The sequence below is a fragment of the Mesitornis unicolor genome, unplaced genomic scaffold, assembly GCF_000695765.1.
Source record: "Mesitornis unicolor isolate BGI_N332 unplaced genomic scaffold, ASM69576v1 scaffold32145, whole genome shotgun sequence".
Lineage (NCBI taxonomy): Eukaryota > Metazoa > Chordata > Aves > Mesitornithiformes > Mesitornithidae > Mesitornis > Mesitornis unicolor.
The window spans coordinates 25859-53089 of record NW_010185380.1 but is presented as its reverse complement, the minus strand read 5'-3'; the positions used below and the strand labels follow the sequence as shown (position 1 = coordinate 53089).

Below are 27231 nucleotides of genomic sequence, written 5' to 3'. Positions count from 1 at the left end.
CCCTTCCAACTCCTAATATTCTGTGAATGATTTTACTTCAATACAAAATTGGTATGAAGGGTGCTTCTGCCTTCTTTCCCACTGGAAAGCAGGTATCAAGGGTAATACCATTCCTTACAAATATTACACTTTCTATAGACAACAGTAAATTGCATGGATTTGAAATTCTCACAAAATCCCTTTTCTGGAGGGTCAAACATTACAACCACAAAAAAAGGAGATAACACCCCAAAACCCAGCAAATAAAGGCACTTCTACTTCTATCTTATCTAGACTATTTTAATTTTATGTAAAAATTCCTTCTTACCCATAACCAGCCAAGAATCCAAGGCTTGGTGGACTAACTTTATCACTGAATATGAAGAGTTCAAGACTCTCTTCAGATGTTTTGTATCTTTTTCCAAGCTGATTCAAAACCCACCACTCACGAACTCCCTCCTCGGACACATTTTTGACCAGGGAAACCGTAATGTTTTCCCATCTGCAATCTATTGAAAAAAGGAAAGGTTAATGTATATATACCAAGAATTGCAAACGTCAAACTGTTTTGAGTCAGATACTTCAAACATCTGCATGATAAAATGACTGAGCAATGTAGGAGTAAGGGTTTGTTACAGTTCTAAATCCCATTTTACAGTATTTCTGTACAGAAGGACAATATCTAGACTGCTATGGTTTTCCTCCTGCAAATCTTATCTGAATGTTCATTAAATAAATAAAATGTTTTGTATCACCTACTTTTACTTCTGTACAACTGTCAAAACATTTAAATATTTTCAGGCCAAAGTTTCAATGATAGTCAGCATGGCTGCATTTCAGGCCTAAAGAAACACATTTAACAAGGAGAGACGGTGGCCAGCTTCTCTATGTCAAAGTGAAACTATCACCATAAATAATTTATGTCTTAGTATAAAAGATGTTATGCTCTTATATAAAGAAAAGCATATCATCCTATTATGCATTCTGATCACACAGACAGGAGGTGAACTCTGGCCCTCCTGATTTCTGGGGAATGTACATTTGCAGTGTATACATTAAAGCTCTTTTGAAGAATCCCAAATTAAGGTTCTTTAGGACAAGACTTGACTAAAGACAGTGAAGCACCCATAACTTATTGCTACTCATAAAACTAGTTTCAGTCTCAATAATTACTTTTCTCAATTAATCCAATCATGCTCACTGAACCTTGAACAGTAATGTACTACACAGTATAGTAATGTACTACAGAGTACTACTACTATGTCCAAATGCCAAATTTAACCTCGGTTAAGATAGAGACTTGATCCTATTCATCCAACCCAACAGGTTTTTCACACACATGTACATGCACATGCGTGCATGTATTCTGTAAGTCTGTGAGTACCTGTATGCATTCTGATTCGGTAATAGCACTCTGAAATTCAATGATTTATCTAAACTGAATTCTTTGTAGACAATAAGGAAGGAATAGCTAAAAAAAATTATAATCATTCAGTGTCATTATTTAAGCTGAGGAGCTACATTTGCAGATGTGCAGCACTACTGTTTGTGATAAGGTAGCAGGGAGATGCAGGGAAGTGAAACATGTCATTGCTTCCCCAGAAAACAAGGGAAAGCAGTTCCTGAAAGCAGACTTGAAGGAAATGAGCCGGACTTCATCCTTATGAGTCCTTACTGTTAAATACAAAGCTGAAGTACATCCAGATGCATTTTCTGCCTTATACTGTATTACCTCATCTCTCCCCAGGCTTGCAGGCACAAGGCAGAAACCATTTTAAGGGCAATTCAGCCCTGACGTGCCCCATAACAGCTCAGTGAACATGCAAGTGTGAGTGCTGTGTTGTACTTCTTTCAACCATACTCTGTTTTCCATGGTCTGACACATACCTGTCAATAGCTGCTTTATGGGTTTTGCCAGAGAATCACTAGGAGCCTTGATGTAGTAGGGGTACACTGTCTCTAATGTTCTGGAAAAAATGAGAAAGCAAATATTTCATATTTTTATACCTCTAAAATAATTTAAAAATACCTAACAGGGCTATACACAGTTCCCAGTAATTCTTGGCTTAGGCTATGATTTTACAGTGTTCAGATGTCACATCTGAAAGTTAGCAGGATTTATTAACTATGTTCTGTCAGGGACCTCCATCCATAATGTCGCCATTCACACGCCATGAATCCCACACACCTGGGGCATGTGTGTTTGCAAGGAATGCAGACTTTGTATTTTGTTCCCGTTTTTAACAAAGCTGCTTTTATAGTCTGCCATATAAGCTGCACAATGAAAGGAAACGCATCACCAGTAGTAAACAAGCTAGAAAAATATGTAGCTAGAAAAATATGTGGTGAGAACAGTTATTACTTCAGAATTGCAAGACGTTTCAATAATAACACTCGAAAGGAGATATCTTTGCCAGAATCTTTCACTGGGAAATATTTTCACAGTTTGTAGGAGGACTTCAAACTTAAAAAGAAAGATGATTCTAGAAGTTCTTCCATCTGACTCAAAATTAAATCACCTTAAGTGGGAATAAATTACCAGCGTCCAGAGAGAGAGATTTCATTAAAAGCAGAGATACTGCCCTAACTTTTTCCTCAAATGAGGTTGTGGAGTCTCCTTCTCTGGAGACATTCAAAACCCGCCTGGACGCCTTCCTGTGTAACCTCATCCAGGTGTTCCTGCTCTGGTAGGGGGATTGGACTAGATGATCTTTTGAGGTCCCTTCCAATCCCTAACGTTCTGTGATTCTGTGATTCTGTGATTCTGTGATTCTGTGATTCTGTGGAAGGGGAGCTGTTGGGAAAGTCCCATGATGCTTTGCCACACTGCATGCACCAGGCTGAGGAAGAACAGATGTGGCCAATTTAAAATCCTTTCTGATCACTGCAGCAGGCCCAAAAGAGAGGTAAGAGCTCAGCAGCTAAGTTGTCCCAGCAGAGGTAGTGGCCAAACCCTCTGTTCTAAAGTAGTCAAATGGCTACTAGCTGCCACAACTGTTTTTTCTCTTGGACAAAGGGAAAAAAAAAAAAGCTGAAATCAACAATATTATAGCAACATAGGCAAATGCAGGCATATATTCTATGTTACTGTTTTTCTCCTGCAAAGAGAGAATTACAAATGAATTACCTCATCCCACAAAAGAGCAAAATCTACCTCCCTTGGCACTACATTACCTTAAGGTATATTCCTGTATCCTCACACAGCAGAAAAGTAAAAGAAGTGTAAAATATTTTTAAAATGCAATTATCAGATGTGTAACAGCAGTTTGTTTGGAGGTACAAATGTGCATGGGTGCAGAAAAATAGCCATGCGCAGAAAAGACAAATGTCATTTCCACCTACTAACAGATATGAACCTCTCAGAGTCTGCACTATCCCAGTTGGCCTCAGCTTTAACTTTTCAACTCTTATGGCCACATATCAGAACAGGTGGCCTTCAGGGATGATGTGTTGGCTTACCAGTATTTAGAGACTACTGCTGTAAAGTAATCCCCATGAGCAGGCAGAAGAGGAAGAGCCAGACTCCTTTCAAATCTGAAAGGAGGCACCACTGCTGTTAATACCATAAAGCTATACTCATAGAATAATGTTTGATATTCATATGAAGAGCATGCTCCTGCCTTGCAAATTTCAATTACAGGAAAAGATCTGATGTTAGAAACGACTGCAGATGTTGTCCTTTGACCACAGTTGATTTAACACTTCCTTGCCAATCTAATATTATTCAAGAATAACAATGAGAAATACAGTCTGGACAGTTATTTCGATCAAAAAAATCATCAATACAACCTCTTCAAATGAAGTCGAACTGAAGTAACTCAAAGGATAGTTTAGCTGTGTATATAGTGTAATGAACTTGTGCTTATCCAATAAATCAAAGAAAAGTAACTAATAGCTTCATCATGGTTGGTGGTGTTTCAGTATGCGTGGTCTTCTCGGCCTATATTTATCACAGGAAATAAGCTTTTACCTTTAACTTTACTATTATGTGACTTCAATACTGTTGGCCCCTGTGAACAAGGCTACAAAGTTATTAGAGGGGGAAGCATAGGCAGACAAATGATATAGCTGCACCAGTCTGGCCCCCTTAGGAAATTAGGTTTAAAAATGGATGGTTTGCATATAAATAGTCAAAGAAAATAACTTACACCTTTTTCAGCTGCTGTCCAGACATCATTGTAGCAATCTCTTTTCTGGTGTTCACTGGTAGCACAAAGGTGAGTTTATCTGATGCTATTTCGGCTTTGGCACCAAGGGAAAGATTTCTGTTGTAAGTAAAAGGAAAGACACTTGAATTGTCAGCCTACAGTGAGAGCATAACCTAAACACTCGTTTGCTGAACTCTAGAGGTAGTTGTCTAACACATCTAACTGCACTGATCCTGGCTTTCCCAGACTTTGCTAAAGCAAGCATCGTGTTACCTGTACCTGAGATGGTATTTTCTCCTATGGAGGATATGTAGCAGCCTTAACAGTGGTTTTTTTATAAATGACTATGATTTTGTATGTACTATGGGACAATGATTATGGATTAATACAATTTTTCCCATTACGTCAGTCAAAACAGAATGGAAAAGGGAGCACGCTTGCTCTGACTTTAGGCAATGGGACCTTCTGTGTTACCACACATCCTGTGCCAGGACAGTGAAGGATACTTCAGCCAGCTACAGCTTCCCAAAATCCCACCTCAGCCCAGCAGCAACATGTGGCTGACAGCCTGATAGGATCCCCATGTCTCCCCCTCAAGTCTTCGTGCCAGCTGTGGAACACAGCTGGGGCAGGATCAGCTTTCGCACAGTGTCTTGTGTTGGGATGGAGCAGCTGGGTCAGGCAGCTCCTGGGCTGCTGGGAGCTGCTGAAAAACACCCCCTGCAGAGGATGTGCAAAGGCAGAAGGTTTGTGTGCTGCCTGAGTGACACAGAAGGCTTGTCTTACAGCTTCTTGCGGTCTCCTGCCCTAGATGAAAGACAGCAGTTTCCCTTTACGGAGAAAAAGTGGAAGGTCACTGTGGTAAGTTCACCACTTTCAGTCATTCACTGTCATAATGTAATCCACAGGATATAATTTGAGGGTGAAAAAGGAAGGTCTGTTTCAACTAGTGTATGAATGTTTGTAATAATGCAAGCATATGGGTAAATTGAGTACCAGTATTAAAAACTAATATAAGGTTCAGAAATGATGGAGTGATGTAATTCACTAGTTAATAATGTATGCTTCCAGGAAAATAAGGGGAGGAGGGTCAAACAAAGTTGAATTAAGGGTGCAGATTCATTACAAGCCTATTTTTGACTGCAGAAGGACTGACCCAGCATGGTCAGAGTTCCTACAGTGATTCAACTGACCTCCTTGTGCACAGTCTCTTGCTGAGGATTGCTATGACAATCCAGCATCTACTTCCAACAAAACAGGTAGCTACTGGGCCTGCAAAGGTACTTAATTTCCATGGAGTGATGACTTAACTCCAATTTAATTCAGCAGTTTACAGGCAGTAGCCAACAAAGCACCCTGGTGACTGTGTGCTCTAGCCTGCATGCAGCTACTTTATATTCTAGGCTCTCTCTTGCAAAGACTTCCCTGTAAAGTGATAGTTCACTCAGGCCAAAGGAACCACAAGTGAACAGGCAAAGATCTTGACAAAACAGATCTGTGCCATTGTTATGCTACTTGTATAACAAACTCCCCCAGTATATCTGTATTTAAAAAAACAGTTTTGTGTCAGTTTGAGACACCCTTAATAAGAGGACCAAGCACTTCTGCCTTAACTAGGTCTAAGTATTCAGGTCCTGTAAGTGCTAACAAGGTTGTTGTTTGGGGCAGTTTATTTTAACATCTCCGTCTCAAACTGGCAAAAATTTTCTTGCTTTTCCCTCCTTCCCCTCAAGTCCCAGTGAAAACTCCACCCTGCCTTTTTAAATAATGTACTTAGAAGTGGCTCCACTTCTCTTTTTATTTCTTGAGCATTGTAGGCAACACATGTTTTCCTGTGTAACAAAGCTCACTTCTCTCTGCCTCTCTCTCTCCACACTTTCAGCATTTTTTGCTCGGCAACAATAGAATTTTCTGAAAAATAAAACAAAAAATGCAGCATGGAACTGTTCTGCTGAATGAATGCTTGGCAAATGATCCACCAACCTCATAAAAGTCGTATTAATTCACAGATTCATAGTCATAGAATGGTTTGGGCTGGAAAGACCTTAAAGGAAATCTGGTCCAACGCCCCTGCCATAGGCAGGGACACCTCCCACCAGACCAGGTTGCTCAAAGCCCTGTCCAACCTGGCCTTGAACACTTCCAGGGAGGGGGCATCCACAACTTCCCTGGACAACCTGTGCCAGTGTCTCACCACCCTCACAGTAAAGAATTTCTTCCTAATATCTAACCTAAATCTATCCTCTTTCAGTTTAAAACTGTTACTACTTGTCCTATCACTACACTCCGTGATAAAGAGTCCCTCCCCATCTTTCCGGCAGGTTCCCTTTAAGCACTAGAAGGCTGTTATAAGGTCTTCCCACAGCTTTCTCTTCTCCAGGCTGAACAACCCCAACTCTCAACCTGGGTTTATAGGAGAGGTGCTCCAGCTCTCTGATCATCTTCATGGCCCTCCTGTGGACATACTCCAACAGGTCCAAGTTCTTCTCATGTTGGGGGCCCCAGAGCTGAATGCTGTACTCCAGGTAGGGTCTCACAGGAGCAGAGTAGAGGGAGAGAATCACCTCCCTCAACCTGCTGATCAAATTACCTTTGAATGCTCCAGGAAAGAACAACAGTGAACTCAGCTGAAAAATCCAGCAGTCCTTGTATCATTTTCTCTCTACTGGGAGGGCTGATGGTCCATAAAGAGTTTGAATTTCCCTCTAGATCGGCTAGAGTTATATCTTCTTTTCCATAGCCCTCTAGAAACTGCAAAGCAGCCTGTAGGTGCAGAAGAGGAAAAGAAAATTTCAGTGCAGTGATACTCACAAGACACAGAGACATATTTTCCAATCAGGCAGAACTGTAAATATTCAATTAACTGTATGTGCAGTGGTTTGCACTGATTGTTTTCCTCAAGTACTAACTGGGGTTTTAGATGGGGAGAGGAATAAACAAAGTATAGTCAAAACAAGAAGGCAAAACAAAAATGTTTAAGGGATAAGTATGATGGCCAAGTAGGCCAAAATGAGTCTGAAGGTTCATCAGGTAAACTCTATAAAGTTGATTTAAAATTATCTTAACTACTTTAGTTTCAAATAACCCCATTTATATCTCTGGATCTGGTAGGCTATAAAGCTTTCAGTCCCCACCAGTTTCGACTGGTACCTCAGACTTCACACAGCTTTTACTGAAACTCCAAATAGTACTAGTGGTCACCACAAAATATAAGTCACTGTACAAACTACCTACCAAGCCTGGCCACTGAGGGATGGCTTACGCTTCCAGAAATGTCTGACAATGCTCAGGAGGCACAAGACACTCAGCATGTCTTATTGTTTTTTATATTGTACTTAAAATTTTACTCTTTTATAAAGCATCTTTCTGCATACATAGATGTCTGCACAGGATAAGGCAACTTCAAACTAACTTTCAAAGTGGATCAAGATTGCAATATTACTTCTCTAATACATGGGCTATTTGGTAGGATCTAATACCAAAAAATGTTAATTTTTGAATGGGCTAGAAGCAAGCACTTCTTTTAAAGTTATATCTGATCAAACCCCAGTTACTTTAGTAATGCAACAGCTTTTACTATTTACTAGTCCTTTTGCTGTAGAAACTTGTGCTAACTTTGTGCATGTTGCATCATGAAATAGCAAGACTATGTTTAAACATTTGTGATTTGACATTTTAATGCCAAAACTTTTCCTGGCCATACACTCTTTTGACAGCAGCACATCTCACTGGGAGGTGAAAGCTGTGTGTGCTACAGGAACGAGCAAGGGGATTAAAAGCACCAACACTGTTGTGTCCCCACAGCAAATTTGATTTGGCGCTACACCAGCAGCATCACATCTCCTGAAGGAGAGGAGGTTTTTATTCAGGTGACAAGACAACCAGGATTTCCATCTTCCGTGATTTTGTTCAAAGATATCTCGATTAATGATAACTTGTCTCACCAGAACCCATTCCTGTGCTGACAAATGATCTGGCTGAACATTCACTCATGCAAATTCTTTTATGAAAACATCTTCCAAATGATGGTAGTGCTACTGACCACTTTTAACTACACAAACAAAACTCACAAAAGGCCTCCATGGAAATGTGCACACATTTTTAAGTAATGAGGTATTTTACATTTCACTTACAGTGTTACCGGTATAGCTTCCCAGAAACGCACTGAAACCAGTCTGATTCAAATCCTTGAGCTGACTCTGCTGAGCACTCATTGTAAAAATAGGCTGGGAAACAAAAGAACACACACTTGTCACAATGTGACTTCACCTCAGCTGCTGCGTACACAGTACAGCATCCTGTGCATCACAGTCCAAGACAATTATGGTGTTCAATTCAACAGCAGAAGGTTATGATCTTGTTCCACTGAGAAACAAGCAACTTCCAATGATCTTACATTTAGGCAGTTACCTGACGTAGGATAATTCATCCTACTGCCAGTAGGTTCTGTTTTTCACTTGCAAATGGAAATAATATTTTACATCAGTGATAAACTAACGTGTTTTTAAACCCAAAAGGGATCATTTGCAGGAGCTAGCCTGATCTCTTGCATACGGCAGGAGACTTCAATTCAGTGAAGGGAATAAGAAATAGTACAAGGAAATACAGTGCAAAAACAGAGCTTGCTTTTAATCTGTCTTCTTTTTTTACCTGATAACCTCCTAGAGTTATTGTGATTGATACATCTAGAGGCTTGTTGGTGATGCCTGCAACAGATTTGATTAAAGACATGAAGAGCAGTGGGAACCAGACAATACAAATCAGCAAGACGATAATCATGCCACCCATTCCATACTTCACAACTTTCTTTTTCTTCTGGCCTCTTGGTTGGGGATATCTCTGCAAAAGCAAACAGCAACATGGTAATGTCTCTTCTATCAGTGGAATACTTGGTATGATTTGATGGGTGAATATATAATCTTAAGGATTTCCATCTTCTGTGGTAATTTGCTACCCATTATCAGGCCAGTTATTTTGAGATTTTCAGCCAAACCTGAAATTTCTGGTGACAACAGAGAAAAGTGTCAAATGAACCCATGTAAAATGTGTGTTTGTTCTGACAAATATTGTAAACCTCTGTGGTTTTGATTCTTCACAAACATAAAGGGAAAAATTGGGGAGGTTAATTTGAATTTTTCTTCTGAATGAGGGCAATCATGAACTCACAGGAACCAAATGTAAAATAATAGCAGCAATAGTGATACAACAATTTGTTTAAAAAAAATACATTGGGAGTGACCTGCTTTCTTGTATTTGTCCTTCCAAAAAATTTTATCTCAAAGCCCCTTAAGGCAGAAGTCCTCTCATGGAATTTGAAATGCTGCAAATTGTATTTCAGGGGAAAAAAATAAATTTGATTGCCAGAAACTGACATGCACAATCAGTAGGATTGTCTGATATTGCACTACCTCCACATTCATTTCATACCTCACATACCATATTTCTAAGAATCATCCACAGACTTGATCTAGTCTGTTTCTACTGAATCCCACACCAACTGCATTTAAATGATGTTCAAAGTTTTGTTGCTGTTCCTCAAGTCTTGATGCTGGTGATGTAACACCCTTCCCTTTCTTAGCTCCTGATGTCAAAAGTGACTTTGCTTCTATCCTTCTCTTTTCAAAGCAGATCACATGGCACATCTGCTCTGCCTTGTCCATGATTCCCATTTTTTGTTATTTGCCTCATGATTGAATACTTTAATAGTTTCACCATCCCGTAAAAGGCCTTACCATCATTGTAATTTATATTGGTGTATTCTCTTATAGGATTTAACTCCGCACAGTGTTTTAGGATTCTGTCTTTCACACGCTGCATACTGCATATGCAAAATAAAGACACATTGTATTGCACTGCACCTCAAACACATGCCAGGAATCTGGCTTTCAGGAAATTGTTCTTGCTTTACAACATGAATCCATAAAGCCCATGGAGAATATTAAATTTGTAATACAATGCTATATTTAAAACAAATCAGTTACTTTTCAAAAGCAGTGTATCAAGTCATTCATCTTGCGCTACAGAATACTTTTTTCTAGATCACCAGGGGTATATTATTTGCCTGTATGAGATTAGTTCAGGCACCTTTAATGATGATACAGAAGAGCTCAAGAGAGCCTCTAGCAGTCAAAGTACAGGGGCATACCACTCACTGTGAGAGAGAGAGACAGAGAGAATCAAAGTACCTTGAACAACACTCATAGCGTCGTGGTAGTTATTTTGCTACATAGCATTAGCACAGACTTGCTAGCTTAGCTGTGGAAATCTTCCCACTTCAGATCTATGCTACATATAAGGCAGAGTGATCCTGTTGTAGTGTAAAATAATGCAGTGAGATGGACAGTCAAAGTAGAACTGGATTATTGTTTCTCTGACTCCTGAAGCCTCTGATGATACTCCATTCATGGCAGAAATGGAATTTATACAGAAAAAGCCTATATGCAAGATTTGTGCGCACTTCAGCACTGAGTTAATCTAAGTGACATACTTGGAAAGTAATTGCCATTAAGAGACAGGATTATAATAAAAGTAGAAGTACGTCAGTAACACTTAAAAATGCAGCCGTTTCATTGCAGATGTACAATTTCTGACTGGTTGGGTCACTCTTAAAAGAATGCTTAATTTCTTTTTCAAATTGGCAAAATAAGCAAGCATATGGTTGCAATCTTTACAGGGGTTATAAGGAATCCAGAATTTGCAAGTTTAATTTGAACTGAAGCTTAAATGACTTAAAGAGAGTGAAATTTCAGTCAGACAAATGGTGGATTTATCTGGCCTGCAGTTCAATTCTGGATGTGCAGGGACTCTCCCGAGATAAAGAAGCCAGATGAGTTCCCTCTGTGGTTACATGAACCAGGTGCCCTGGAACCTGCACTGTGGAGGCACGAGCTCTTCCTTCTTCTTCAGCTACAGTTTCCCTGCTACCACAGGTCACTCACTTGGTTGTTATGGACAAAGTGAGCCTGTGTGAATACCAGGACTTTCAACCATGCCCTTAAATCTCAGGTATGCAATTAAGCTAGCAGGCACATGCTTGTGGAGTTCACATTAACTATGGAAAAATCAGCCAGACACAAAAGAGAAGCCATTTGAAATGTCACTTGCAGTAAATGCCAACATAAAGTACCCAGGAGTCTGAATATTTCTGAACATAAACACCAGGTGTATCTTCTAACAATCTGTCTTTATGATGGATTATTTAGAGACTCCTGATTATTTATCTTCATTTCTGCATGGGGGAGAGGAGACCTGGATCACTCATATGGGGCTTCCTTACTTTTTCTGACTCTCGCCAACACTTCAGGATGAATATATGAGCATAGATATCTTCAACACAGATCCAGCTGGAAAGACTGAGAGTGGTATCAGTCCAAACCCAGTCCATTACTGCTCTCAGCTCAGTCAAAAATGGAACCAGGCGGAACCTGAAGGGAGACCAGAGCAGACAACTCGTCAGAAATGGGGGGGGATCACATTAAATGAGGACAGCAAGTGTATATATGACAGGAGTGAGAATAAAGAAAATGTTAAAAGATAGTTTAATGGAAGATCTTGCAAACACAAGTACAATCATATCCTGAGATTGCATGGCTAGTACTGATGTTTTGTGGGTGATATCTTATGCCATAGCTCATGTTCCTCTAGATCTCCTTGTCAGGCCATAAACATGTTTTTGCATCATTATGCCCAGTAACTGTGATTGGGCCACTGATGGAATGGTACAAGAGAGACTTTCTCATATCCCCAAATTCCTTTGACCTGGGAGTGGAGTACAGGAACATCCTTTCCACAGGATGATGGGAATTTGTTTTATACCTGCTTATACCAAGTGGTGCATGGCTTCTTTACAGTAGGTGGGGAATCCTCAGCCACTTATGGAATTGAGCATTATGGCTCAGGCTTAAGCAGCAGGAGAAGATGGGCTAACAGTAAAACAAAATGCATGTAACAGCTGTTCCAAGTGCATTGTTCCCTTTACTAGTCCCACACTTTTCTGTTTGGTCAGGTCACAAAGACTATTTCCTGTGAAGAAACCTTTCTACTGCAACTTTTCGTATTGGAATGCAACAAGCCCATACGAAAAAAAATATTGGGAAAAGGCTGAAATTATTCCAGCTTTTCTGTGAAATATGTATATGCTTCGAACTGGCTTAATCACAACATCATGGTAGCAGCATAAGTGGAGGGTGGGGTATGCCTCCTTAACACCATCTTTCATTCTGAGATGATGCTGTGTCTGTTACTTGTGCTACCACTCCTAACTCATGAAGAGTTTCAAATGTGCAGCACCTCTCAAAAGATACACAAAGAAACATTTTTTGATGCATAGCTCTTATTTCTTACATGCATTGTCTTTCACTTTATTCTTCTTACTGGGTGAGGCAGAGCCTGTAGACCTGCTCCAAAGATCTCTTTGGGATTTGATGTCTTACTAGTTTTTAGCACTGCAAAGCAAGTAACATTACCTGTTTTCTAGCTCAGTGTGTAGCCCCTATCTCTGTTCACAGAGGTGATTTCTTAGAAGTGTTAAAAATACCTATCTCTTCCAGACATTTCTTCCATAGGTACTTGAATGGCTGACTGGTATGTCAGGTTTCTCGATTCAGAGTGGGAGACTGATTTTTTTCTGAAATTTGCATTTCTGTAATTAGCTTTTTGTGTACTACAGGGGACATGTGGTATAAACAGAGTGCGTTGTGCAAAATTTACTGTCTCATTTCCAGCAGCCTATGAAAAGAAGTCATGAATAACCCCAGCATTTTATAATAACAAATCCTTATTCCACAAAAGAAAGGGGGGCAGTAGGTCTAGACTTACCCTTGAAATAAGAACAGGTTGACATAGTTATAACTTTTTGTGAGGAAGTTGCCAAGAACACGAGTTGGATATCCGCAGCGTATCTGATATGCTGATAATCCAAAATAAACACATTTCACAAAATACCAGAGCTGGGCAACTGTGTTCTGGCTAAATTTCCTGTAATGGAAAAGACAGATAAAGGAGAATGATGAGCTTTGTATCCGTGTATGACCAAATTAGCTTGAAATGTTTTGTGCTCCTGGCAGTTTCCCTTTCCTGAGATCCTGTTAAAAGCCCTTGGTTTCTGACCCGACTGCAGGGTTAAAACAGTATTTGAAAGGCTCTGGATGAGAAAGTCTATAAACAGCATCTGTTGTCACCTTAGGGTCACAGGGGAGAGACTGGGAATAGGCTTCCCAAAGCGTGAGGGCTCTGGGGCAGTGCCCTCTTCCTCGGGATGCTAGAAGTGCCTTGCTGCCCAGCACAGACCAGTTTACCCTCAGCCTCCATGATGGCACATTTCTCTGTGAGCCCTGGGTAGATACTGCTTCTCTTGGCTTTTCAGAAGGCTGACATCTGGAGTGAATCTAGGCAGCTTTAATGGCTACTTGTGTTCATGGGGACACCTCCAAGGTCATGAACTCATACTAGATTTTAAATTGGAGTGACCTCTGATGATCATCTTTTTCACTCTCCTCTGCTTGAATCAGGTCTAATTACACCAAATTGTTCAAGGACCTGACCAGTTGAGTTTTGAATATCTCTGAAAATGGAGATCCCACAACCTGTCAGGGCAACCTGCTCCAGTGTTCAACTACTGTCATGGTGAAAAGATTTTTCATCATATCAAACTGGAATTTCCCTTTTTTCCAATGTGTGGCCTCTTGTACTACCTGAAAAGAGCTTGGCTTCTTCTCAATGGTCTCTTATTAGGTAGCTGAAGAGAGCTCTTAACTTTCTTTTCTCCAGACTGAACTAACCCTGTTCCCCCAACCTCTCCTCAGATGTCATGAGCTCCATCCCCCTGACCACCTTGGTGAAGATATGCCACTTCTGACTGCAGTTTAATAGCATGGTGGAACTGCAGGAGATGCCTCGTAATGGACAGGGTTTGTGAGTCAGACATGATCCAATATTTTTATTTACCTTCCGCAAAACTATTTTCATTAAGAAATTTGCAGGGACTTCTAAGAATCATCCTGACTTACAAGGAATACAGGAGGTTTCAGATGCAGATTTGAGATTAACAACTTGACACAGATTTCATAAAAACAAAGAAAAAGTCAAAACAATTTTATTGCCTTTCAAGTGACCAAATCAAGCCAAAAGTTTCATAACAATTCTCAATGCACAGTAGATAGGAGATCCAATTGAAAAACACGTTGGTTTTTTTTCAAGTTGGGGCACAATTACTACTGCACTGAGGAAAAATAAAACAATGTTTTTTGAGAGGAAATGAGACCTTTCAGTCTTTCTTTACACGATGCACATATTTTGTTTTTTTCCCAGTAAAATAACTCAACTGTTAACAAAGTGTAATAAGCTCAGGTGACACACTCAACTTCCCTGTATAGTCTATGGAGTGAGGTAAATATTCCAAGGCAATTTAAAGTCCTAAGAGGGAATTAGCCAAGCACTAGAGAGGGAACCTTAACACCTCTGAAGTGCAGACTGAGGTGATAACTGCCTTGAGCCATGGAATGAGAAATGTTAGATTTGGAGGTGAATCTGACCAGGCATCTCATACAAGATTTCATGCAGCAGGTGATCACTTCCACATCGCCTCCAGAGCTATGTGGCAGAAGCAGAGGAGGAGAACTTTTGCCCTTCAGAAGAGACACGTGTTTTAGACATTCCTCAGTCTAAGGAGATTTAAATCCACAGTTCACACATTTCCAGAAAGTGCTATATTATAAATTACTCTGAGAGCACCATTTTCTACTCACTCTTCTAAACCAGCATGCAGCAGTCTTGGGAGTAGGGAATCAAATCAGAGGCCAACATTGTCTCAGCTGAAGGCTCTAATCACTCAATTACAAGCAAGTTCTCTTTCATCTGCAAGTATTTTGGACTAAGCTGAGAATATTTCTGTATATACTTCTATAATTAATACTTCCTCAAACTTATGTTGGCAACAGTTATTGCTGTGGAAAGGCACTCCAACAATCTGCTTATAAATGAGACCTAGAAGAAACCTGTTCATGATTCCAAAGTTTAGCTATAACAATCTCAAATTTAAGTACAAAAAACTTTGTAGAGCATCAGTATTCAAACCATATTGTCTGATTATAAGGGTATACCTTTCTGTCACCCCAGGTAAGATAAAGAACATCCAGAAATGTATTCCAAAAACAAGGATGACTTGGAAGATGACCTTTCCCATGACAGTCTTTTTGAGGTACAGTGCTCGGTCTACCACCATGGTACCAAACTGAATAAGCACCATCACCAAAAATGCCTCTGGGACCTGGTCCTCTGATAATGAAGAGGTGATATCTGCTGCTGCAGAGTGTTTCTGTAAAGGAAAACATAACAGAGTGGTCGAGGAAGAAGGACACTCACATGATACTTAGCATCTACAGCATGTAAATCCTACTGAGGGTTTACAGACAGATGCCTCTGTGACATACCCCAAAAGCCCAAAATCCAAACACAATGATGATGAAGTCCACTGTATCTGCGAGGAACATCAGCACATACACATCAGTCACCGCACTGTAGTCTGGATGAATAAGATTGTAGAAAAACTGTCTGATGGGCACATACACCTGGAGGGTCCTAAAACAACATAGATCGCAATGTGATTTAACAACACCATAACTTGCACTGAAGATAAGAATGGCGGGGTGTGATATGTTTAATTATTTTAAAGATATCTAAGATCTACTCTGACAGCCTTCACAGACACCTGTCTCTTGTTCTGTTTTCGTCTAAACCATTCAATTAGCATTTGTTGAGTAGAAATATACATAGCCAATCAAGTTCACACAGGATATTTAGCTTTTTTATGAGGCAGATGCTATTTGAACAACTGCTGATTTGTCTGATATTCAGCTAGTGGGACTTAGAGTGAAAGCATCTGCATACAATGAACTGTATGTGTACCCGTTCATCCCCTTGAATTAACAGAATTGGCAACTTGCTCTTTGTTTTAATGCTGTTTTACTGCTTTACTGTTTGGAACTTCCCCCCAGACCCACATGACTCCTCACATTGCTCACTTTTTAATTGTAAAGGCCTTGGCTTTGATCATTTGTTCTCGAAACTTTTCCATAAGAAGCTCTTTTCTAGATTTTTGCTTGATGCTTAACACACTGCTTCCTTTCTGACTGCTGGTTCGTGTACTAGTACTTCCTGAAAAAAAGGGAGGGCAAGAGAAGTTAATTCAAAATCAAAGTTTAAATATAAAAACTAGAAAGTAATAAATCTCAAGACTTCCATCCCACATATGAGGCTCTCATTTGAAAGAAGCTTTGAAATGAATTCTCATGGGTTTTTTTCCAATATGATAAAATCATGAGAGCATCCAGTAAAGGTTTAATCACTGGCAGATCGAAACTTGATTAACAGCTAAAAAAAGAGAAGACTAGTGATAAAGGCAAGTATTTGATTGATTTGACTCAGTCATTTCAATTGGTAAATATGTACATTCAGGCTACAGTAAGCCTGTCCTTTTTATAAGATGGGATCGGTATTCTGTTTCAATATACCTAATCAAAACTTTTTCTCACTTCAAGTATCATCAAATGTAGATAAGAAAAATACAGATGCTTTGCATTCCCTCTGGCTGGAGATTATGCTGAACGAGAAATTCTGGATCTGAGCCACAATAAGCATTCCTTTCCCAGCTTTTGGACAATGTAATTTTAAAAACACAGTGAATCACTAAGTATGGCTCTCCATTTGAACTTTAAGAAGGCTTGGAGTGTGTTCAAAACATGAAGATACTTTGGTTCATATCCTATTTCCTCACTGAGAAGCAGCAGCACTCAGTAGCCTCTGGGAGCTCCGCAGTAACCAGCACAAGGTTTCAGCAGGATGATCCTATTGTAAATGAACATTTGCTCTTCAAATCCCAGAAATTCCATGACATTTACCTCTCTTAGATCTGTGTGAGGAGAAGCTGGATCTGTGCGAAAGCTGTGAGGCACTGCTAGAGCTCTTCCTCCTGATGGCGGTCTGCTGCTCAGGGAAGTGGACATGGATGGACTCCACTGATGCCGCAAGATTTACAGATTTCAAAGAGGCAGAAGAGTCTCTCCTGCCTCCTGTCAGAGAGAGTTCATCATCAGTATCCTCTTTATTACTGGAGCTGTCCCCTTTCTCGTCTTCATCCCATAATCCATGGCACTAGTGAAAAAGAAGAAGAGAGTATTTCAACCTTGTTGTTCTGTCACTATTTATCACAGGCATTGCTAAACTCAGTCAAGTGTTCACAAGGGGAGTGACAAATTCATTGTGTTGGGATATCACAGAATCACTTAGGTTAGATAAGGCCTTTACAATCATGTCCAACCATAAGCCTAAAACTGCCAAGTCCACCACTAAAATATGTCGCTAAGTGCCACATCTAAAATTCTTTTAAATACATCCAGGGATGGTGATTCAACCACTTCCCTGGGCAGCCCGTCCCAATGCTTGATAACCATTTTAGTGAAGAATTTTTTCCTGATATCCAGATGAGTGACTTTCCTATATCACAAGTGACTAAGAAAATTAAAACTAAAAATTAAATATAGAATAAGAAACTACATGAACTCAGCTTACCTTTAAAATGGATCTGTGGAAGAACAAAGCAAGGAGCTGAACAAGATCATAGTGCACATAACCTTCTTTCTTCTCAATGCCAATAATATTGGGTGGATGGTAAGGTTTATCTTTTGTGTAATCCACATATTTATTCCAAGGAAAGAAACCAAACTGGAAGAAGTACTTGATGACAATGGTCACCTGTTCAGAAGCACAATACACTTGGGGTGTTTTATAAGCATGGCAGATATAATAGCCTCGTGACACTAAGAGGGGAGAAATATGACTACTTCGCCAGTTTTATGAGAAAATAAACAAGCATATTCATTGTTACAGAAGAACAGCAGTTCACATTTCCTCAGTAATCAAGTCAATCAACATTTACCAACAAATGATGCTCAGTGGTACCTGAGATACCACAAGCAGTCTATACTGCCTCTTGATTATTAGTTATATAGTAGCTATTTGCAAATGGTCTGTTCTTGTGATAACTGCTTTAAATGCCGGGAAGGATATTGCTCATTGCTATGAAGAAAAACACAAACAAGACCTTTTCATACCACAGAAATTGCTAAGGACTTCAGAAAATATTTATAGTAATACGAAGTCCAAAGGCCCCTGAGCAAAACCAGAAAAGAGACAATGCAAAGCTTACAACTTAACTTTTCTGTGTTAAGAGATGGGGTTGCAAAACGAGCAGCATACCTCAGTGTAGACAATGGCTGTCATCCAGAAACGTTTGCTTGGCCGAGGAACAGACAGCATGGCCCAAAGGAATATAAGGATGGGAAGCACCAGGGTTATCATGGAGGCAGAGATCATGTGGTTAAGGATGATCACAAAATAGCACACCATTTCTGACCGGGCCACCAGCGTATTGTACAGGGCATAAATAAGAAGCAAGACTCGAGGCTGGCCAACATAGAACTTCTCTGACTCCTCCAGTTCGTCATCATGAAACATCCTGTGAGGAGCAGAGTACCATAAATGAAATGAAAATTAATTTCACAAGAGCTGCTCTTTAAAGTCCTACTATTTTTCCTTTTGAAAAAGTATAAAATTCTGCTGCTGAATTCAATGGGGGGAAAAAGAAAGGAAAAGATGGGATTTGGTATTATAATCAAATAGGCTGATTCTAAGCTCAGAAAACAAGAATTTGAAGCAAAATATCTAGAAGCATGGTTCTGCTGTGTTTTAATTTACCCAGAGAGTTGGCCTGGCGCGAGAACTTCTACAAACACCACTTTCCTACAATTGTTCAGCCAACACATCTCGTTAAATCACACTGTGGTGATGTGACCCTGTCTGGATTCGTATCTGATTTATCAACACAGATGGGAATTTGAAGAAACTCCAGAGGTCCATCAGGAATAGTTTGTTATGAATAGTCCTGTGACACAAGATTAGAACATAATAAATGTCCTTGAGTATTAGATGTGTCCAATCTTCTCCTCTTTGCCTAACTCAAATAAATATAAAAGGCAGCAAGAAATCATTATAGGACTTTCACATACATTGACAACTTTCTTTGCTTTTCATAAAGAGTGCCTTGGTCTGAGAAGAGATCTCACTGAAAAACAAAAATTACTGTGGAAAACCAGAAGAAACGACATTGCATCTAGAAAGTCAAATCTACACAGTCTCTTTCTCCAGATGCAGCCAGGCTGAAAGGCTCTGCTATGGTTTAAGATTTTGTCCTTGTATTTGGGGAAGCTTTCCCCTAGCTGAGTCAGGCTGGAAAGCAGAGGAAGTAAAGCAGTGGCACCGTCCCCACCTCAGTGCTGCTTGTGCTACTGAGCATAGTGTCTGTGGGTCAAAGAGGGGAGCATCCTATCCCTTATGAAAGTACTTAGCAAGGTGGTCTTTCTACATAGCCCTCATTTCCTACTGGCTTAAAGAAAGACTCTGCCAAAGGTCAGAGTTTCCCTTATAGTAATACAAAATAATTAAAGGAGAAACATTTTCCCAGATAGCCCTGGAGGAAACTTACTTGAAATCACAGCTGCCTGGAGAAAAGAAGCCCTCTTCACATGCAATATTTAGAAAAGCTCTCGACCCCATGACAATTGCAGTACAGAAATCTGATGCTAATTGGAACTATTAGCTACGGTATCTGGGGATAAAGCAGAGACTCTTTCCAACATGAATTTGAATAATTTTAGAAATCTGTAATTAGAGCAACCGCACAGGAAATGAGCTTCTTCCCTTAAATCAAATTTAGTGCAAGGTCTGTATCAGAAATTGTGGGCTACTTCTGAGGCAAAAAACCCAAAGTAATGAAAAAACTTCACAGTTTGGGACCAACATTTTTTCCCTGTCAAAGGTCCTTACTTGTTCAGAAGTAGCTCACTAGCTGTGAGCTCGTGCGTCAATGGAGGGAGAATTGTATCATTAAGTTTGTCTGTCCGACTGTCGTCTGGGCTCACCATCATGAGGCCCTTAGCAGTTGAGTCATCTGGGGAGCCAAAGGGAAGGTGTTCAAAGCTGACAGCTTTGCTATAGGAAGGTGGAGCTTCTGCATTGCTATCCACAGTGGAGTACAATGGCACATCGGTATCAGGAGTATACGCAGCTCCTTCTGAACCCAGGCTATAATCTTCCACCTCCTCTTCCTCTGTCCTTGATGCAGAATGAGCTCCTTCCTCTTCATGCTCCCCTTCTACCTCCTCAATGGTTTCTGTTGTCCCCTGACGAGAATAGAGCATGGTGACCTGTGTAGGTTCACTGTTGGGGATGGATGAAGAGAGATGGTTGAGGCTTTCAAGGCTCACCACCAAGCAAAGTTCATTAATCATACCTTCATGTAAACAGCTCAGCAACCCCATTGCATTCCCAGGCCTTCAAAGTTCATTTAATCTGGTATATAAAAATATATCATCATTATCTCTTCTTACACAGAAGGACCATCTAGGTCCACCTGTCCCCTGAATGATGTCCCAGTGAACTCACAGTGATTCATTATCTCCTCACATCAGCAAAGGGCAAATTACTGTCATCATCAAGAGAAACAACAGTAACTTTCTGAAAGTAGTTCAAACACTTTTTTGGTCAGAATCAGGGCTTACATCTATTTAAAGCATGCTCCATGGTGAATGATGGGCAGCCATAGGATTCCTTCTAAACACAGTGCTTTTAACAACCACCATATGGTTGTTAACCATGGGAATGTGAGCTGAACACACATCAACTCTGATTCCAAATAAAAGAACAAGTAAATTGCTAACATGGAGAAGTACAATCCAGATGACAAAACTGTTACAGTGGCAGAGTACCTTGCTTACCTTTAGATTGCCCTATGTTCTTCAACACAGTCTTCATTTTTACCTTACTTGCCTGGTTTTCTTCTGTATAGACCTATTTTCTTTATCAACTGTTCTTATTCACACTGGTCAGTTCTTTGCTTGTTCGCCTTGCTCATTCTTGGCTTTGCACACCCAGAATCACTTTCTCTCTTAGTGCTCTGTGCTCTGCAACAGTCTCAACTGATGTAAATTCATGCAGCTTGATGACTCCAGATGGGAATCTGGACACCATGATTTTAAAAATATTTTCTTGGCTTTGCTTTCACCCTTTTCATCCCTCACATGTATTTTTTCACCTCTCCCCTTGAACATCACTCTTTCTCTTTTTAGTCTCCATTCCAGTTCTTCTCCATAGGTTAGACAATAGGCATCAACTCAGTGGCTTTTGATGGCTGCATGTTCTTGTATCCCAACAGAGACAACACCAGATTTCACACAGCCCGTATGAAATGAATGGGGCCATGTTTTCACCTAAAGTGTAACCTTTTAAAGAAAACTGGCTCTGGCAAAGCCAGCTGGCACTACCATCTCCTGCCAAAATTAAACCAAGTTCCATCTCTTTTTATTTTAATCTGCTTCAAAACTTATTGTGGCTACATTAGATCACTTTATTTCTAGCAGACTTTTAATTAGAATGTGTAACACTATTATTAGGATGTGTGTTTTGATGATTCATAGTCGCACTCATCCTGGTTAAAATACATAAAACTATAAAAGCCCATCAATTCAAAACTGATCAACACCAAAGATTTATAAGACACTTTAAATGCTGAAAAAGAATGATCTAAAATGCCATAAATTTTCATATTTATAATATTTATAATACTAGTTGAAGCACTGCTTCCAAATGTCATATAAAATCCTGTTTTTTACCTGCTAAAAAATGAGTGGATGGCTCTGAGCAGTTCTGTTTTGCACTGGATATTACTATTATTCACTATCTTTTCATAGCTATTTCCCCTTTCTTAATTCCAACACCTCACAGACTATATATCAATGGTAAAGTAATCAAAACATATTTAGCAACCTTTCCTATATGGGGAAAAATAAAAATTGAAAGAGCAGGGCCAATGTTCACCTATCACAGTTTCTAAAATTAGACATCTAAGTCCATATTTAGGATAACTGATTAGCTGAGAAACTTCACTTCCAGCTTCCAATTTTAATAAGAACAACCATCAGCTCAGTAACTCTGAAAATCAGACCCTTTTTTAACTGAATAAATACAGACTTAAGCCTGGTTTTAGATAGCCAGAGTAATGTAATGGAACAACTTAAAAAAAGTTACATTAATTAAGAATAAAAACCAAACCAAACCAAAAACAGAATGAGAAGTGAAATAGCAGATGAGTCCTAGCTTATGACCCTGACTTTGAACCTCAGAATTGTGCATAACGCAGAAGGGAGTAAAGCTTCCATTAACCATGCAAACCACTCTGTACACCACAGATTTGCAAACACAAATTTCTGTCCACCGCAGTAACTATAATGGTATGGGTAAATGAGTGAACAAAGCATGCATGAGTTAAGCACCTTGACACTATACTGCCACTGTCAGCTGATGAGGAGGACATATCCATGCTCTGCATTTTACGAAGCCTAGGTCGAGCGCGCTCACTTGTTTTAGGAACAGTGTCTGGTCCATCTAAATCATCAAGGGTTGACTGCCTTGAGAACAGCATGGTTGCTTCAGTGTAGCAGCTAGCAGCGCAAACAGTTACAAAGACAGTGTTAAATACAAATGACATTACTATACACATGGTTCAGTAAACAAATATGCTCGCCATGCAGCAAAACACTGACACAGAGAAAAACAGTTCAGAGAGAAGATAAGGATTTGTTTGGAGTCACCATGTAAACACATTTCTACACAGAGGTCGTTCATGGTCATATTCATATAGGGGCTATAGAAGGCTAAAAACCATCTATTCACTATTCAGAGAGAGATGAAACCAACATAGTACTCCACATGCTCTCCAGGGGCACCAATCTACATATGTGAGGAGGTTTTATTTTCTTTTTTGCCCCTTGAGATTTCCAAATTCCACAAAAATGTTTTGGGAAGCAACCTCCTCTGCACAAATTCTATCTTATTAACGATATACTGTGCTGAACTTTTTTACACAGTTACAAGCCAATTTCCTAAAAGAGCCCTGAGAAGTGAAAAAGCTCATATTCCACAAATAGAAAAATAGCTGTCAGACATTGGCTGATCCTCTTTCCAAACCAAAGAGCCAAATCGGATATGTTACTTAGCCAGTAGATGCATGCCAAATATAACCTGCTCTGCATGAGATGGCTTTTATTTTGATATTTAGTAGTAAGTCCTGATGATGCTTTCCAGATTTCATATATTTCAATCACAGATTAAAAACTATTTCAAAATTGCTAACATGCATATCTTGAAAGAAGGAATAGATATAGTAAACCCTTATCTCCTTTCACTTATCAAGTACAACAGAACACCAGAGACATACACCATACATTGAGCATTTACGTGTTACTGGAGAAAAGAAGAACTGGATGAGTTATGAGAAAGAAAGTACATAATTAGATACAAGCATATAACATAGCAACAGGAAAGAAGCAAATACATTAATGACATATGGTAGTTAAAAGAATTCTTTCTCCTGTAAAAATATTTGAAAAACACAGATGTCTATGAAATAAGTTGAGGGACCTGGTAACACATGCAGTGACCTGTCTCTCAGATAGAATGAGAGAAGAAGGGACCCCAAAATGCAGGATTTACACTCTACTTTTTTTTCTGAGTCTATCTGTGTTACACCTGAGCAGTGGCAGCAGTGCATTTGCTTCCCTGGCAAGCATTATGTTTGTTCAGGGGCACAGAGAATTGGGAAAGAGGTCAGAAGGGAAGTGCAATGGCATTGTCCGTGTTACTTTGGTCTTGTTAACTTGAAGTGAGGCAAAAAATCTGCTGGTGTGAAGTCACAGTTTGCAATTATTGCCTTAAGGAAAATGAGAAGGAAAATAGCAAAATACACGGAGCAAAGAAGCAGTTATTCTTAGGCCTACACTCACTGATGGTCTTTTTTGACAGAATGGGCTGAGGCTAAAGACATACTTTGGTCTTTGAATAGAAGAAAAGTATCACCAAGATACCAAAGGTATTGTGAAATACTTTCCTTGAAAACAGTATTAATGGCAGGGGCACCTCTGTCTCGCCAGTTCGTTTGGCCAAGACCCTTTACAAGCTATCTCAACGTTTCTGTGTGCGTACAAAGGCACACAAAGCATCCTCCAGACAAAACCTGGAGGGCTGTCTGCATGGTGCAGGGTTTAAATGAAGCAGCAAATGCTGCTTCCTATAGGAACAGGAGATCCACCATAGGAGCCTGATTCAGCAGTGTGGAAATCAGTCAAAGCTCCATCTCACTTACTCCAGGGGGGTCATGGGGGAGGAGGTTTCCCTTTACACATCCACCTATGGAGTATTGCCAGGTTGTTGTACTATCAGTGAGGTTTTGGTGCTAAAATACAGGGAGACAGCAGCAAGTAGACAATCTATTTTTGCAGATTACCTTTCTGTCTGTGTGCTACAATTTTATCCACGTGTTATTTTACATCTCAAGGGCTGACTTTAGGCTTTTCAAGAGCAACACCTCTTACTAAGGTGTTGAAGTATTTTAAATGCAGACACAGTTCAAAGGGAACCTTCCAAGGCCTTTAAGCTGAGCAGCTGTTGAAATCAAAGTAGCACATGACTGTTCATATATTTTTCAATGGAAGAAACATTTGCCAGCTGCCCTCTAAAATATGCAAGTTCTGACCTGGGTCCCAGAAATATGAAAGAAAAAACATCTATTAATCCCAACAGATAAAAACATTTACCTAGACAGAGTCCCTGCAATAATTTGAAGTGGTTTTAAATGAAGGATTAATCATCAGAAAAACTAGGGACTAAGCAACCACTCTGTATCCTTGAATGTCAGAGCATGTGTATGAGATGACACCTGTAGCACAGTCTGTATATTCTTTATGAACATGCTTTCAAACATGCAGGAAATGAGAACACCAATAAAGTGGAGAGATTTACACTTGGCAAGGCTTATGTTGACTCAGTCATTGACTATCATATAAATTTAACCCAAGCATATCTTCCTGAGTGACTTTTCAAATTTGTGTCCCTGGAGACCTTGAAAGCATTAGCTTCTTGAAATCATTCAAGGACTAGGTATTTTAAATTGGATGTTCATTAAAAGCCCCAAGCTCAAGCATTTTATATAAAGTTAATCGGGTATCCATTTCAAATGGGGATATATATGGCGAGATGCTTTTATCCTCAGTGAGTGGGAAATTTCTTACTTTATTACTTCCTTTTTGCTAAACAAATTTACCCTTCCCAGAGAGTTTATTAGTTTAAGGGGTGACTTACAAATTTTTTGTTTCCTTTTTTCTGTCCATGAGCTGGTTATTACTGTCATTACCTTAACGAGCTACTACACTCTCCACACTTGCAAGCAAAGATCCCAAACATTTCCTATCATTCATTCTCCTAAATCAGACCCACATCCAGCCCCAAACTGGGACTCTTCTTTCATCCCTTCTTCTGCCTCCCAAGACAAGAGTTACTTCTCCACCGCTTCCTGTCTCAAGTCCTATTCTCCCATCTAGTGAAGGAAGCATGGATGAGAAGTGGTGTCCGTAAATACCCTGACTGCACTTGTGGGTTCACTCTTACAGAAGGGCCAGGGGCTCCCACCTGCAGTTCCTACAAAAGCCTACACACAGGTAGAGTTGAGAACTGAAACGTCTCTTGTTTGGACAATTAAAAAAAAATATCCCTCAATAAACTGACATGAAGTTTAAAACATTTCACATTTTTAATAAAGGTCATAAGCACTTTTGCAATCCCAGGAAGAGGTGCCCAATAAACAGAAGGCATTATCATTCACTCAACAGGCTCATTTTGCTTCCTCTAATTACAGGTCATTATTATTACAGCAGATGTGCACAATTTGTAAATACTCTTAGTGCAAGAATATCTGATTGTTCATTACCAGAAAGAGAATTTGAGATCAGAGAAATCAGTGACAATACTGCCTTTGCTATTCCTTTGTTGATAGGTCTTGTGGCATCTGCTGAGGAAACGGAGATGACAGTAACATGTGAAAAATTTAACTTTTTTTTGGTTGCAAAGCAACTCCACAGAATCACTGAATTCTCTGAATTTGAAAAGAGATTTAAAATGTGGAAGTATGCTCAAAGCAGGATGATAAATGGTTGGTTATTCAGAAGAAAAAAAACATAAGTGGAGCTCAACACTGGATACCATCTCACAGAAGAGGCAGAATTTACAGATGAAAATTACAAGACTTCTCCTTCTTTTTTTAGAATTCATTTTGGGATTGGGTTCCCTTTGCTTCTAGTAAAAATTCTTGCTAATGTGGTTGTGTAATAATGATAATTTCTTCTATCTATAGTAAACAATGTGATCAAAATCTATTTAGTAACAGGAGGACTGATATTACTATTCTTTCTGTAGGCAAGAGTGAACTCTGTGGAGTTAAATTCTGCCCTGCAGATATCCAAGTGGCTCCAAGTGAGCTGGTAATAGAATTTGGCTCTACATTTTTCTCACGTCAGCTGACTTCTGTAAAACTTTGAGACAAAACACAAAGGTGTTGCTTAGTTGGGTAGCTAGCCACTGAGAGAGATTTGCTTGGATTTGGTGTTTTTACTGGAGTGAACCTCTCAAAGGCCAGTGCTCACCCTGGGGAGCAATTTGTGAATATTTTGTTGAAGCATAGTACTCACAGGCACTCTCTTACACTTGCTTTTCAATAACATCAGAAAGGAAGACAAGGCCTCATTATTTCCAGTCTGCTAACATCTACCCATATGTCATTAGTAAAAGCTAAGCATAAGTTATTGTACACAGAAGCTACTGAGTTTGCTAAGATTATCAAACACAATATGATACTGCCACACTTCAGACAAGAATGGGAGACAGCAGAATGCAATGGATTAGGAAACATCTGGATCTCCAAAGCCCTCCCTTCTCCCCCTCATGTTGGACCATTTCTGCGGTCTCTTAAAAGTGAAGAGCACCAGGGGCACAGTGGGAACAGGCTGCCTCTGTAAGAGAGGGACGCGAATGTGTGTGCCTCTGTGTGCATGGAGTAGCAGGAGCTTGCAGTAGTTTTGGCAAGGTGCTCAACAGCATTCGTCTTCAGAAAAGAATGAGGAAGGTGGTTTTCCTGAGCTAGTATGGGTATTTGATCCACAAACTG

At 39.8% G+C, this 27231-nt stretch overlaps 1 protein-coding gene across 1 annotated transcript in view; it reads right to left on the bottom strand.

The window, feature by feature from the left end:
* Positions 1–307: 307 nt before the first annotated feature.
* Positions 308–27231, bottom strand: part of PIEZO2 (piezo-type mechanosensitive ion channel component 2) — a gene marked incomplete at both ends in the record, with an annotated part of 51320 nt that continues 24396 nt past the window's right edge. Inside the window, 17 exons of the mRNA XM_010184822.1 lie at positions 308–488; positions 1867–1936; positions 3715–3729; positions 4130–4244; positions 6718–6890; positions 8261–8353; positions 8778–8966; positions 11404–11551; positions 12945–13103; positions 15227–15441; positions 15557–15704; positions 16148–16280; positions 17024–17276; positions 17694–17876; positions 18381–18639; positions 20007–20399; positions 22511–22678. Of these exons, the coding sequence (XP_010183124.1) occupies positions 308–488; positions 1867–1936; positions 3715–3729; positions 4130–4244; positions 6718–6890; positions 8261–8353; positions 8778–8966; positions 11404–11551; positions 12945–13103; positions 15227–15441; positions 15557–15704; positions 16148–16280; positions 17024–17276; positions 17694–17876; positions 18381–18639; positions 20007–20399; positions 22511–22678 (2895 nt within the window). The remainder of the gene's footprint in view (positions 489–1866; positions 1937–3714; positions 3730–4129; positions 4245–6717; positions 6891–8260; positions 8354–8777; positions 8967–11403; positions 11552–12944; positions 13104–15226; positions 15442–15556; positions 15705–16147; positions 16281–17023; positions 17277–17693; positions 17877–18380; positions 18640–20006; positions 20400–22510; positions 22679–27231) is intronic.